The 16,022-nt window shown below is 40.3% G+C and overlaps 1 protein-coding gene across 1 annotated transcript in view; it reads left to right on the top strand.

The window, feature by feature from the left end:
* LOC140168648 (3'-5' exoribonuclease HELZ2-like) overlaps window positions 1-16,022 on the top strand; it is a 122,069-nt gene that overhangs the window by 46,129 nt on the left and 59,918 nt on the right. The window contains 10 exon segments of the mRNA XM_072192059.1: window positions 664-769; window positions 949-1,193; window positions 5,575-5,806; window positions 5,809-7,203; window positions 8,025-8,152; window positions 9,976-10,160; window positions 12,062-12,269; window positions 12,920-13,054; window positions 13,631-13,885; window positions 15,703-15,950. Of these exon segments, the coding sequence (XP_072048160.1) occupies window positions 664-769; window positions 949-1,193; window positions 5,575-5,806; window positions 5,809-7,203; window positions 8,025-8,152; window positions 9,976-10,160; window positions 12,062-12,269; window positions 12,920-13,054; window positions 13,631-13,885; window positions 15,703-15,950 (3,137 nt within the window).

A 16,022-nucleotide genomic window follows, 5' to 3' on the forward strand; every position in this document is an offset into this window, starting at 1 on the left:
ATGTCCTCTAATGTCCCACAATAAATACTGTCCAAACGCTCATACCCCATCCCTTAAGCAGATACTGATACCGTAAAAACTCGATAGTTAGCATAATGTGCTTACTATCGAGTGTTTTTGAAAACATGAAATCGTACCTAAGTCTGGCGCTTTACCAACTGAGCTAATAGGGTTGAGACACACATTTGTAGGTTTACTTGTTCGTATATAGCTATATGTATCGATGATTTGCTCAAAACCGTTTACACATTTGTGGATGGGGCTCTTCATGTTTGCATGTTTTAAAAGTGCTCGATAATGAGCACATTTATGTGACATGATCAAGGGGAATGAGTCACATGACGACCCTTGATGGAAATGAGTTTTACACATGTTTCTTATAAGGACATTTAGAGCTTTCAGAAACTGAAAGCCCCACGTTGATACGTCTTTTCTTTGCAAAGTTGCATCAATTTATCAATCGCTGAAAACATTAGAATTTAAACACTTTCTTTGCCAATATCTCATAATCAATATTAGCGACATCCGACTCATTCCCCTTGATCGTGTCACATATGCTAACTATCAAGTTTTTACGGTAATAGTGCACTTCTCTTGTTTGTATGTGTATGAATGTCTGTATGTATTAATCACCAGTTCGTTCTTTCTTTTTGATGCATGCAGTTGGATGATCCTTTGGTCAAGCTTGAACCGGCTAAGATTGGTAGTGGACTGAATGCACTGGATGACTTTGGTGATTTGTCACTTGATTCTCACCTCAAACGTAATGGTAAGTGTGTACAGTGGGCTCTCCTCTACCTAGTATGTGGGAGGAGGTTTCTTTATTTAAGTGTTTCATTTTATTTTATGTCTCAACTTATTTTCTTTTACACAATTTAATTTAAGTGTATGATAAATTTGTGATTGGGTATTTATCATTTTGTTATTGTGTCATCAATTTTTACACAGTGGTTAAGACTGCCCCAACTCCAAACACCGCTACTCCAGCACCACCACAACCACAGTCCCTGGCAAGCACATATTCATCACACCAAGCACAGCAACAGCAAAATAAGGTTAAACAGCAGCAGCAACAGCAAGCCAGAGCAGCACAGGCAGCCGCTGCAGCAGCCACCGCCGCAGCAGCACAGGCAGCAGCGCAGGCAGCAGCAGCTAGGCAGGCTGCACAGGCAAAAGCAGTGGCGTTACCACAGGTATGGCATATAATGAAAGACAGAGATAAAAAGGCTAGTTTGCGTCTGACATCATCTGTCAATCAAACTCGAGCAGTTCGTTTACAAGTGTCGTGATGATATGAGTTGCTGAACGCGGCGGTAAAACTGGGCGCCTTATTGTTAATTTTGCACCTTCAAACATACAAACCATCTCAAAAGTTAGGTCTTTATAGTAGAAAACTTTCTTTCCCGAAGGCACCATGTCAACAATGCCTAGAAAAGTTGCTTTTTGCTTTATAAAAGTAAGTAATTCTTTGCCATTTTCTGCTATTCCTTTTCTCCGATCGGCACCAGATAAATCGACCTTCCTTTTACAATCAAGGATCGTAGGGAATTTGATTGACAGTGACGTCAGACGCAAACTACAATCCAGGAAAAAAAGGTTGGCACACTTTGCCCGTCTTTTGGTATATCTCTTCCCCCCGCTCCCCCCAAATCAATGTTGGACCAAGCCATGTTGTCAACAGGTCCGTGAGACCCTCCAACATTGAAGGATGGGGAGTGGGGAAGGTGAGATATAGGGGGGAGTCTGTACTTCACTTATATTGCATGCATGTTTCACCAGCCTCTCCAATTTTGATAGGGCACGCATTTCCATTGTTTAGTGCAAGTGTGCCAACTATTTTTTTCCGGGATTGTCTGAATCAATTCCAAAAATATCCATCTAATTTCATATTTTGGCTTATAAAATGAAAACCATAAAAGGTATGGCCACCAAATTTTCAGGGAATGTTCCACACATTCATATCAATATATGAAATCCATTTTAATAAAAAATATTGTGAAATAAGGGTTAAGTCAAAAGAATATTATATGATTGCCGATTATTTTCGTAGTTTAAAGCTATGATAATTCGTCCAAAAATATGCATCTAAATTCATATTTTGGCTTATAAAATAAAAAGCATAATAGGTATGGCCACCAAATTTTCAGGGAGCAATGCTCACATTCATATCAATATATAAAATTCATATTAATAATATTAAACTCTGATAACATGCTATTAAAGATGCACGTATATAAATATACGCTCAACAGACGATATACAGTCAAAAATCATACTTTTACGGCATTTGTTTCATTAACTGTATATTTATCATATAGCAGGTGTTGGCTGACATTGTGCTCCACGTTTAGTTCAGTTTTTGGCCAGGATAAATGAAAAAAAAAAAAAAAACGAATGATATACACGTCTGTAAAAGAAAAGAAAGTAATATTATATTAGAATTCTTTACTCTTCAAAGACGTGTATACCGCTCGCTTTTTTTGTCCCAAGTCATTTATCCCGCCAAAAACTAAACTAAATGTGGAGCACAATGTCAGCCAACACCTGCTATATGATAAATATACAATTACTGAAACAAAAGCCTTAAAAATGTGATTTTTGGACTGTATATCGTCTGTAGAGCGTATATTTATATACATGCATCTCGAATAGCATTATATTATAGTTTAAGCCTGTTGAAGATACAGAGCTCTGTGGCGCAATGGTTAGGGCATCTGACACAGGCGCAGGTGCCCGGTTCGAGCCCCAGAATATATTTATATTTCTTTTTCTTTTCTTTATTTTTATCATTTTACAATATCCTTCATCATATTATATTTGTCATTCTATTAATCTTTGCCAATGTTCGTCTTTTTTTTTCTCTCTATTTCTACCTTTATTTTACGGCACTGTACAAATATCACCATAATTGCCGCAACGATGATGTTTTTTTTTATATAGACATACGTAACATTGCCCTATCTATGATACGGGTGCAATTACATTAATTTGAAGTAATAATAGCTGGTTGAAAATTGCTCATTCACTTCTTTTTACTTATCATTTGCATTAGAAGCAATTCGATGTAATACTGCATTTAAAAATCATTCTTCCTTTCTTGCCAAAAAGTTGTCACGTAATTTCAGACCCAAGCCATGACGCAAAACCAGGCATTAGCGATGTTTTAATGACCACTCCCTAAATAAACAAATACATTTTTCTAATTTTTTTGCTAATCGTAAAGCCCTATCCTTTACATGTTTTTGTGTGAAATATGAAGTTAATACAACATTCCGTTCTAGAGTTATTGAGTAAAAACCTAAAACAGATGCAATATTTAGGATTTGACTCGGACAATCCAGGAAAAAAAGGTTGGCACACTTTGCCCGTCTTTTGGTATATCTCTTCCCCCGCTCCCCCAAATCAATGTTGGACCAAGCCATGTTGTCAACAGGTCCGTGAGACCCTCCAACATTGAAGGATGGGGAGTGGGGAAGGGTGAGATATAGGGGGAGTCTGTACTTCACTTATATTGCATGCATGTTTCACCAGCCTCTCCAATTTTGATAGGGCACGCATTTCCATTGTTTAGTGCAAGTGTGCCAACTATTTTTTTCCTGGATTGTAGTCTTTTTTATCTCTGTCTTCAATTATAGCAGTGGTAACACCTTTTTGTTTTGAATTTTATGGATTGTAACCATAAAGGGGGTGACATTAGTCAAGTTAGCTCAATCGATAAGGCGTTCGACTATGGTGCGAGAGGTTGTGGGCTTGAACCCTGGCGGTGCCTAACGCTCTCGTGGAAAAATTGAGTTAGCTTGAAATTCCTCTGGACAAGGAACTTACTGCTAATTGTCTTGTTGTAACCCGTACGAAACTCGGGGAGCTGATCCTGGTTGCGAAGGTTATTTGTGGAATGACTAAGGTGTGCGCTCTTGAAGCAGCAAAGTTCCTGAATTGTTGTAAAATGGTTTATGGAATGATGTTGGGTTGTAGTGGTCAGCGACAACCTGTAAAGTGTGCTGAGGCTTGTGGATCAAGATCAATCAACATTGTAGAGTGGCTTTTGATTCAGGGACCATAGTAACATTTTTTATATTTTCTCCACTTTTTTCTAGAAACACTAAATGTGTTCGGAAAACACAGGTGGTGAATGACGTGCATTCTCTAAATTCAGTAAATTTCCATCGTCAATCGTGTAATTGAATGGGATTATTTTGAAATTTTAAAACACTTGAAATATCACAAACAAATAGGCCTATGTTAATAAATAATATAAATACAAGCTAAAACCGTTGGGGTTCGATAATGAACCCCACAAAACTAACTGAGTATATGGAAAATGCCATACCGCCGGGCGGTTTCACAAGTTGCCGGCTCTATCATGCCACTCGCCGCCTGGGAAAACTTGATTTGAAAAGTTTATAACATTGGACACATGACCAAAGGTTGGGCTGCAACATATACACATCTTTTTGGGATGTAATCCCACCATAAATCCTAGAATAGAAAGGGTTTTTTCAATGACGTAGAAAAACATAGATCGCTGAGCTCGAACTGGTATGTTGCCGTTTCATTGACAATCACACACTGAATAAGCCATTATGAAATTAAGGGACCTAACAACATCAGCATCAAATGCAACTAAAATGGGAACTGAATTTACTCTAGCATGTATGGATTAATAAAATTAAATAAATTACTTGTTTTAGCATATTCAACTTTACTGTGTACCATTTTTTTATCAAAAATTGCTGAATAATAAAGGCAAGCACGCTCCTAAATCTAGTTCATTCGCCCGTTGCCATGAGGGCTCTACAGGAACGGCGACTGAAGGCGAAATTTCGCAAAGTGGTAGAGTTGTTTAGCGTGGCAACACTGCTGGTGATATACCAGATTCAGGCGTGCTTGCCTTTATAATTCAGCAATTTTTTGATAAAAACAATGGTATACTGGGAAATTTAATGCGTTTTAACACATGATTTGTTCAATTTTGTGTATTTATACAGCACCCAAACCGGAACCCAAACCGGCTTCACAGATTCGGCGAGCAGGGCACTCTATCCTTTCTACCTCATTGGGTTTTTTGCTTTGGTGCTTATTCTTAAAAATATTGCCCATTCTAGAATGATGGACCAATCTACACATGGGTCGATTGAGAAAATAAAACAAGCTTTATTGTATGTTACGGCCGATATTGGTTGCTTGTTTTGTTGATATATGTCGCATATACTCCCATTATCTCGTCTCAAGTTGAGAGTACCGCCATGTTGGATTTTGCAGTGGTAGATTCAAATCGTGCATGCTAATCTGTGGGGCATATGCACATGCGTAGAAGCACACATTTTCCGTACGCTGGCGACGCAGCCACGTAAACGCACACCAATTCAAATCTGCAACTATGAAATCCAACATGATGTTACTCTCAACGCGAGACAAGACAGACTATAGTCGAAATAATCCTCCCTTTTTGTTTAATGGACATAAGCTTTATGATAACCAAGGTCAGCTTACATCTGAACTCATCCTGATTTTGATATCCTTTTGTAAAACTGTATATTTATTTTATATTTTTTTCATTATATTTTTATTTAGGTGTCGCCAGAAACCCAGGAATGGTTAGATCGCTTTGCATTCCGCCTTGCCTGCCAAGCGTGCTGGATCAAAATAAGCAGTAAATGGGGATACGGAGGCCACAAGTACCTCAAAGATAAGAAACACGCTTGCCGCGGAGGCTGGCTGGTCGCTAGACTGGACAGCATGCGAGGAGTGCTGAAAGAGGAACTGTGGGGTCGCATCCGCCAGCGTATCAAACCGGACTTTAAAGGCGATACTCGCTATGCCAGCAGTTTATTGCCGGTATCTCTTGTAAGATTGAAGAGGATAGCTGCTGGTTTTGTCACAGCCATGAAGAGATGGCCGTCTGGGAGGCGGACCGGAAGGGAAAGTTCAAAGGACCGGAAATTGTGAATTATCTACGCGCCTTCCAGAATATCGGGATGTCGGCACAGCAGAAGGAGGCACCACAAGGCAAGGCCCCGGTGAAAACGCAATATCAAGCGAAAACGATGCCTACTGCTAACCAGTTCCAAGCAGCAAATGCACAAAATGCCAGAATTCAGAATATGCAAGGATATCCGGGATTGTTGCAGCAGCAGACAGAGTCGCTTATTGGTCAACCTATTCAAATTGACCTGTTCCCGAGTAATGGAGGGGATAGCAAGCAGACGGTAGGCCTAGCTCCAGTTGGGCTTCATCCAACATCCAAACCGTCGAATTCGGCACCCTTGCCAAGAGTGACACAATCAGCGTCAGGTGCTGCGAGTGCCGCGGCTGCTGCCGTAGTAAGCGATGTAGAAGTTGGTCCTTTGGATGAGAAGACGCAAATAGCCATTCAGAGTTTGCTGGCAAAAGTACACGGACAATTCATATATCTGTGCCAAGCTTGCTTTGATGGAGCGCCCCCTTGCATGAGCACAAACGTGGAGGGAACAAACTCATGTAGCAACGAGGACAGTCCCCACATCTGGAATCAGAATAAGACACTCGTCCACGTGCATGCCGAGAACGGGAAATATCGCTACTGGAAGATCCGTCAGAGACCCAACGGCATACCAGCGCGCGCTTTCCTCTGCTGGCATCGTGAGAAGAAATACGGCTGCGTCGTGGGAAACACATGTAAATTTGGTCATAACACAGTGGAAGTTGAAGTCTGGGAGTTTGAGGTGTTCAATGTCGTGAGTCGCGACAACATCGTCCAGTACTGCACAGAGGTAGCCAGAGCCCTTGCCACGGCTCAAACGTCGGTCAGCGCTAGTACCAGCACCAACGCACAAATTAGCAAACCCACAGCCACTGCTGCCGTCAATCCAGTACCCAGTCACAGCACTCCGCTAATTCCACCATTCCGCTTCGTCATGAAACTGGTCTGCGACTTCTGTTACACGCGCAAACGCGAAGTGGAGCAGAACCCTAACAACCCCACAAAATGTAGCGGACCTAACCCGCACGACTGGCTGAAACCGGTGTGCCTGCTGTGGTCGCCGACGAGGAAGCGGTGGCATCGAGTGTACCCGCGACATCAAAAGTTGAGGCCGGACATCAAGCCGTGTCTTTGCCGGCATGGGGAGAGGTGCGATATCAGAGGGATATACAGCATGCCGTGTATGTTCCCGCATATACCAGAGGAGGTGGAGTTATGGAACTACATGGGAGAACACAAATGTAAGTTTATTGGGTTATTTCAGGTGAAATCAATACACATGAAGACCTTTTATTATGAAGAAAAGATGCTGTTTTGAAAGTTGCATTTGGGCAGGGTTTACTTTAACGCACAAATCACACATATACATGTATACATACTTTGCGGACCTCTTCAAATCAAAAGTCCAACATGTATAAAATCTTGAAAACATACATGTTCAAATATTGCGTGATTTGAATATAGAAACACCTGATATTGTGCATTTATTTTCTCAATTTTTTCGGAAAAAAGCCCAATTTTGCTCACTGTAGTCAAAGTTTTTGAAATTTCCCCAAAGTGTTAAATTTCGCCAAAAATTTTGAATTTTGGTATATCGATGGGTCCAGATTTCTTCAAAAAAATGGTATATTGATGGGTAACTTTTGAATTCACACCCCTACCCAAACCAAACTTGAGCATACCTCCAAATTACCAATGCCAACTTATAACTGGTTCCATTCTCATTTGGGGTGATAACAATTATTTGAATATTGTCAAAAAAACAAAGAATTTTACCGTCTTTTTATTATGATGATAGTATCATTTTATGTGGTTTATGCACCTTTTTGCTTACATAAACGCACTCAAACAGTAATGCCAAAAATACAAAATACATACATTGTTAAAAATGTCTTTCAAAATAAAAATACCCCTATTAATTAAGGCTCTGACCCAACAAATTTTATCCCGTAGTGCAGCACTGTGGGGAAATTTGCCCCATCCTACGTAATCGGCCCCATACAAAAGTTACAGGTGAAAATATTGAAAAAGCTATTTGTATGTTATTTTTCACCCATTGCAGTGAAGACCCTTGAGGAAGTATTTGAGGTGACTAAAAAGAATAAACAAGCAGGTGCAGCAGCCTCAGCAGCTGCCAGCAACAGCACCAGAACAGCGACAGCAACAGCTGCTGATGTATTGCCGACCCAGGTAAGTGTACGGATTTGAGAATTGAAGGCTTGTATGTGATGGGATCAAGCAATTTAAAACAGAAGAAATTTCATTTGGTTAGAATTGGTTTTGAGCTATAATCCCAGGGGCCCGTAATCCCAGGGGCCTGTAATCCAGGGGCCTGTTTCCCAAAGCCCTTAGGCCAATAAAAAAAAGTTGTTTGGTTGTCCTCGACCAACTTGTGGAAGATGGTCAGTCGGTCAGATTTTTTTTTAAAGGTCATTGTAGAGGAATTTTCCACAAGTCACCACCTTTAGCCAACCACTTGACTACTATGACCACATGTCCAGAGATATCAAGTGTCAATGTTTCCTTCGGACAACAGCAAGAAATCCCTCAAAGCACAGATCTTGGAAACAGCCAGAGGGAGGGAGGACTTAATATCACGCCCATTAATCTCCAAAAATTAAAGAAAAGAGATTCGAGTATTTAGCAAAGATAAAGGCACACAACTAGGGTTTTGGCCCGCTTGGGTAATTTATACGGCATGATCAAGGAAGAAAAGTTCTGTGGCTATGTTACAAATACCAATGCCTAGAATAATTTGTTAGACCTATTATAGGCCTATATTACTAGTATGACCACTGATACTTTCAACATGTTTAAGAAATAGAACTTGGTGATGGAGTGCGAAGGCCATAGCTGAAAAATGAATAAGATATCACTGACATCAGGTCCGAACAAGTCTAGCAGCAACTGGCAAATTGGAATATTCCATTTGAAATCCATATACCCCCAGGACGACATGGCCTTTATCTCCCACCACACAGTGGGAGTGTCAATTTCAAATTGAGTCGCTCATCAGGTAGCCCCATTTGATATTCACACTCCCTGTGTGGAAGAATAATGTTATGTCTTCCATGGGGGTTTATGGTTTTTAACTGGAATAGACTCTATCGAGTACTACGTCACTCATCTTCAATTTTAATAAAGTTCTGTCCACCAGGAGGGCCCGACAGGGCAATTTGCATGATAATACCATAAAACAGGTGATAATGTATGAATGGATGTGGAATCGATCTAGAGACATGTCCCTCTGACACTTAGAGGGACAGGCAGCCATTTCAATTGTTATACAGTTCCAGTTTGGTTTGGTCGATAGGGTCTATAGCCCATTTCTAGAAGATATGCTTAGGTGTGAAGACAGCTGGCAACTGCTATTCACACTTTCATTCATTTCATTGAAGCCAAAAGGATAATGGCATCTGGCAGTAAAAAGTTATCAAAGTCCATCAACAGTTTTTTCACATAAGTCGACAAGTTGGATGTTCTTTGCCTTCCAGGTTTTCTTTTACCATACAATGGGGTGTACACATGTACCAATGGAGAGCATATCTTTGGCATAGTTCATCTTCCTGTATCCTCAGGATATGTCCCAGGAATCGTAGTAGTTGTCATTTGACAGAGTTGATAAGAGGCACTGTGTTGGTTATGGTATAGACTCTTTCATTACTAACATGGTCAGTGCGCTTGATGTTTGAGTATTATCCTGTAACATGATGTACCAAAAGCGTTGATCTTATTTTCTATGTCAGTAGATATCACCCAGTACTCACAGCCATAGAGCAATACTGTAACACAAGTGGTGTGAAAAAGCTTGACTTTTGTTGCAACAGTGATTGTTGGGACTTCTCCACAGATGCTCCTGTTTCCAAAATGCATACCATGCAAGCGCCTTCCGTCGGGAGACGTCACTGGTGCTAGAGCCCATCATGGAACCAAGATATTTCAAATTGGTGACATACATGTACTATCCACACTCAGACTTGAAAATCATTTGTATTTCACTTTCTATTACACAGGCTCTCCATCTGAACAAATACTACTGCTCGTACTGCAGCCAAGCATTCCCCCAGATGTGGCGTCTTGAGATGCACATGAACCAGCCGGAACACAAGGCAAGAATCAACTCAGATAAGGAGAGATCATGGAAATATCGCTCACCTCCATGGAATGTACTCAATGGGGATTACAAACTATGCCAGAAGTAAGTATCACTCACCTCCCTGGAATGTACTCAATGGGGATTACAAACTATGCCAGAAGTAAGTATCGCTCACCTCCCTGGAATGTACTCAATGGGGATTACAAACTATGCCAGAAGTAAGTATCGCTCACCTCCCTGGAATGTACTCAATGGGGATTACAAACTATGCCAGAAGTAAGTATCGCTCACCTCCCTGGAATGTACTCAATGGGGATTACAAACTATGCCAGAAGTAAGTATCGCTCACCTCCCTGGAATGTACTCAATGGGGATTACAAACTATGCCAGAAGTAAGTATCGCTCACCTCCCTGGAATGTACTCAATGGGGATTACAAACTATGCCAGAAGTAAGTATCGCTCACCTCCCTGGAATGTACTCAATGGGGATTACAAACTATGCCAGAAGTAAGTATCGCTCACCTCCCTGGAATGTACTCAATGGGGATTACAAACTATGCCAGAAGTAAGTGTGCTGGTCTATCTTGTGTATAGGATCCTGTGTCATATACTGGGGTACCCAAAAAGGTGGCTTTGTTACATTTTGATGTGCAGCTTGGATTTCAAAACACTGTCTCTTGAGTATTCCTTCACTTAGGAGATTCAATTAGGTCTTAAATTGAGGCTAATTTATTCTAAATTACTCATGTTTTTATCCTGTTTTAAAATATTTTTAAATTATTTTCTTATGACGTTTGGCATGAAATGTGCCAAGGGTGGCTGAGGAGTAGGGGGAGGAGGATTAGGGGGGGGGATTCATATCGTAAATTTGATTTAAAACCCCCATTAAAAATTTGGATCTAGTAAAAAAATGTCTAAATGGACTCCTAGACATCTAAACCAAGTAAATAAATACAGAAGTTTATTTAAAAGACCAATACTTGCTCAGAATGATTGTAAATGTGGAAAAAAGAGGTGGAGTAACATCCTCCCTACTTTGTGATTGTTTTTGCTCGCACTCTCTCATTTTTTAACCAATTTCCATAAAAAAGGTGACAAAATGCTCAGGAGGATGAACCACTTCAAATGAGATGTGTAGGTAAAATGTTTGAACCATTTAATTTTTTTACTATGTAACACAAAGGTACCCCAGGTTGTAACACAAGACCATAGATGAGTCCATTTATGTTTGAGGTAAACAGAACTGGAACACCTATGTTTTTGCATGCTAGTGACTGTAAACACCCTCCTGAACAACATATCCAAAAAGGACAGAATTAAGGTCGTGGTGGGGGGATGGTAATTTGCATATATTCAAAATGGCCGATAAAGCAGGGCTCAAATTTCAAAATTGGACGAATGTGGATAAATTTAATTGTATATAAAGTTCTTGAGATAAAGGTCAAATGTCAGATTTGTTTTGTTCTTTTTGGATATGTTGTTCTGAAGCAAAAACATTGGTTATCTCTTGACACTTAAATGAACATTTTGTGATTGTAAATATAACATCCTCTTTTTATGCTATGTTCCATGAAAAAAGCTTATTCCCTAAATTTCAATTGATTCCGATTTTTCATTTACGAGTTATGCATGATTATTTGTATTAGATAGGCAGTAAGGCTCCATAGGCCACTGTGTTGTAATTTTGTTCCGTTAACATTACATAAGTAATTCTGCACACAGACATTATGGAACCAGAGGTTTCTGATGGTAAGAAAAGTGTGGTGATGAGACTGTGGATCATGAAACACCCTTTAAATTTCTAAATACCAAATAATAAAATGTAGGCATTAGAAGATGTAGTACTGTAGTGTTTCCCCCCAAAAGTACATTTTCTTCTGAAAAAAAGTGGCATTCAGAAAATTAAACACAGTTTTGTGCAACAGGCACAGGACCTCTGAAACACACAATTCATTTTGTTTGGCCTAACTAACCAAATCTACTGTTTATATTCGCGCTTCAGGAATCTACGCAACCGGTGTCTGTACTCTGAAACCTCTCAGGAGAAGAACAACTGTACGGATGCTCACAGCATCGAGGAGTTGGAGGAATGGAAGGAAAGACACGAGTACAGGATGATGAAGATGAAGAAAGCTAAAGACCAGAAGCTCTACTCCTTTATGGATGAGTTGCTCACTAAGTACAACTTTTCTACTGCTGAGATGAGTGTGGTGAGTTAATTTTTTGTTTGTTATATTTAACCTGGTTGAAACACTGCTTTCCCATGATACCCAGGGGTAACAGTAGGGTGTAATATGAACAGCCATGCGTTAACCTGACTGCGAGATCCTTGTCATCACCTGCATTGCCCCACAATTCAAATTGCAGTCATGGTGAGAGCAGCCAATTGAATATGAATATGTGACCCGTTCTGACAAAACCAGTTTGTCCGCAAAAGTCCAGAAGAGTCCGCAAATGTCCGCAGAGCTGTAGACATGATGTCTCTGCTGGTCAACCCAGCAGTCTCGCCCAGCTCCAGGCCATTGTTACACTATTGACTTGGAGGGTGATAAAGTTTCTGGCTACGTGTTATAAAATGACTGACTCAGAACTAATTCCCTTAATTGGAAATGGTCATGGCTGGTGAACATGATATGACAAGTCACAAACTACAGAATTTGAACAAATTCAGAGATGTTTTCATGCATTTGTCAGTCGTCTCATCAGACCACCAGATTCAAAATCCGACACTTTTTTAACACATACGTTATTGGGTTGACGAATGAGGTGTCAGCCTACAGTACCAGTTGGTTTGTTGCATTTTGGCGGTTTCTATCACCTTTTACCATCCCATTATATGTGTGTGTGCCTTTTTTCTTAGATGGCAGAGGAGCTGCCAAACATCCGTGTGCACACTAAGGAAGAGCTAAACACCTTCTTGGGCTCCACCGATGAGAGGAAAGGACCTGAACCGTTCACGTACACCTGGAGGTTCCAAGTCAAGACAATGAAGCAGGTAAGACTACATGTCGACTGGTAAGTGTAATAGCTGCCCTGTGAACATTTGGCAATTTACACATAGTATATTGGACTCATCTACACCTGGCAGCTATTGCACATATCCACTTCTGGCACTGTGTAGTCAATGTATTGGGCTATTCCAGTTGAAATACACCTCCTATAGACACATTATGTCAATCTCCCACACAGGGGGTGCAGATTTCAAATGGAATCACCCATTCAGGTAATCCATTATGTTTCACCTCGTGTTTGATAGTGACGTAGGTGAGTATTTCGTTGGTCGCAGTATCAAATCGCAACCCGCCAATCTAATCCCAAACAGCATTATATACACATGTACAAAAACGGATTGGACACTTGCGGTGTAACTGTGTAAAAGTGCTGACATTGCCCACCTGCTTGCTACATCCCTGCATCACTTCCAAAATGAAGGTAAAATTTACTGTAGAAAGTCAGCTTTGTGTATGACAATCACTGCCTTCACTTCTAACTGAAGTCTTTGAATGCTTTCTTGCCTTGATAATATGTGTCTCCTCACTAACTCATTATTCTTGTTAATTTCAACCCGTAGAAATCTTTAAAGCGAGTCGGCCTCCTGTACGATGAGCACCGCCTTCACTTCTACCTGAACAGTCCACCGGAAGAGGATAAGCCTCAGGTGTGTCCCGGCAAGATGATTGCCAAAGGACAGGACATGGAGAACTATGGCATCGATGTGATCTTCCACTCCCAGATGCTGGGAAGCTTCCATCAGTGGGTGGTGTTTGACTTTGGTACAGAGCCGGTTTTGGTGCGCAAGTTGTCTATACATGTGGGATCCGAAAAGGTAAGGTGATCTCTTTATTGTGGGCTGCCAGCATAGATTGGAGGACCACTTATCGTTATGTTGTGTGTATCCGTGTGGGGGGGGGGGGTCAAAATGATAACCCTCAAAAATGTTAATGGTCATATCTGTGCTTCTAATACACTTATGCCAACCAAACCTGGTGATAATAATCTTTGAGAAGGGGGATGTTTGAGGTCAAAGGTCATCTAGGAGTCCAATGAGTCAAAAAGGGGTCAAATTGCACCAATTGGGTTCATACTTGGTGGACATAATCCTTAGGAGAAAAAGAACATGTTAAAAATCAAGAGGTCTTTTGAGGGTACAGGTCATATAGGGATCAACTTTTAAATATAGTCCAAGTTGGTGGACACGAACCTAATGAAAGCAGCCCACCAATATTATATGAATATAATGGTCGCCACAACCGCGCACCCCAAGAACATAAAGTTTTATGAAGCCGCACTCCAGTACTAAAAAGCGCTGTCAATTCTTTTGTGTGGGAGAAAGGGATTAGAATAGAAAGTGGTGGTTTCGCAAAGCATGGCTATTGGTCAAGCTTTCTGAGCATATAAAGCAGTGCTTAAAAATTCACATCATACATCACCTAAAATGATAAGTCAATAAAATAGATCCACATTGGTAGGATTAACCTGCTGACCACTAGCCAAGCTTCGAGAAATAGGACCAAAGAGTCCGGACTTAAGGCAGCTGTGTACTCTAGACATTGTTTCTTTCGCAAAATTGAGTTTGTTTGATATGTTTGTACTTTGTTATGTTTTTTATAAATACAAGGAATGAAAATCCAGGTTTGTAAACTCCAAATGCAATATTTAAAGGATTTTATTTCACTATTCCACTCGTGTTTGAAATTGAAAAGGAAAGAAAATCTTTGTTGTACCAGCAGGGTACACGCCAGAACATCGCATCGCTGCATATCGCGCAATTTGTTAACGACTTTAAATACGCTGACGCATACGCCGACGCTTATCTGCATGCGTGGCGCATCTTATGGAAACACCGCGGAAGCACTGAGTTCACAAAAACCTAGTGGTCAAATGGCTCCGCTTTTAGCTGATAAAATGTGGGTTTTTTCAAGTTCTTTCCCGATTTAAATATCAAGTTATGAATGGATTTCGCTCAAACTTCTCAAGGGGATGTGGATTTACCCGGTGTTCACGTAATATAAGGTACAAAACGAAAACTGCCGATTCTCCTGTGAGATTCGATGAAAGTGCAAAATGTGACCACTTTAAACTTCACCGCCATTATTTCAATGTTCATTTTCTCGGTAAAATGACGATTTAGGTACACGATAACTCAATAAATACAGCATCTATAGGTAAGCAAATATGATCATCGTAAAAAGCATGATCGACTCAAGAAGTTTTCTCTTTTTTTTATATTTTGGTCTATTTCCGTTCAAGTTCATTGATGCCTTATATGGTCAATATCTCAAAAAATAAGGCCAATATCAAAAAAATTAAAAAAACGTTTTTGGAATGGAGCCTCAAGATTGAGCTAAAAACAAAATAAAATATTTTGGAAAGAGTGTTTTTTGTTATGATGTACCATTGTACCTAACAAATATTGCCAAAAACTCACTTTTTTGTGATTTTCTTCATAATTGTTGTTTTTACCCCAAATCTGTATTTATATTAAGATTTATTGCACGAATAATTACAAAGTTATTGCACTTTTACTACATGCATGTCTGAGAGTACACAGCCTCCTTAAAGTATCAGTGTGCGTAACGCTGTGGTACATCTGGCATTTATTGGCAAATCTTGAAAAACTTCTTTAAAAAAAATCTATTTCAGGATCTGGGCAAGTACACTGCCATCAAGGAGCGCAAGGAGATCAAGACGTGGGACAGCAGTAACAGCAAGATTGAACGCTATGGCGACATAGACCACGAAGCTGAGGTGTTGTATGCGAGATACAAGCCACCGGCATCGCTCAGTATTGATGATATAGGAGAGGAGCAGCTGAACAAGGAGAATTATAAGCATCACATGCATAAGATGCTGTTCTTGGAAGAGCTTGAGTGTATGAAGCGCATTGCAAGGTAAGGTTGTGGTAAAACATGTTTGGTTTCCTGTTAGCTTACTTCATAGATCACTTCATAGACCATTAGCTT

This window comes from Amphiura filiformis, chromosome 13, assembly GCF_039555335.1.
Source record: "Amphiura filiformis chromosome 13, Afil_fr2py, whole genome shotgun sequence".
NCBI classification, from domain to species: Eukaryota; Metazoa; Echinodermata; class Ophiuroidea; order Amphilepidida; family Amphiuridae; genus Amphiura; species Amphiura filiformis.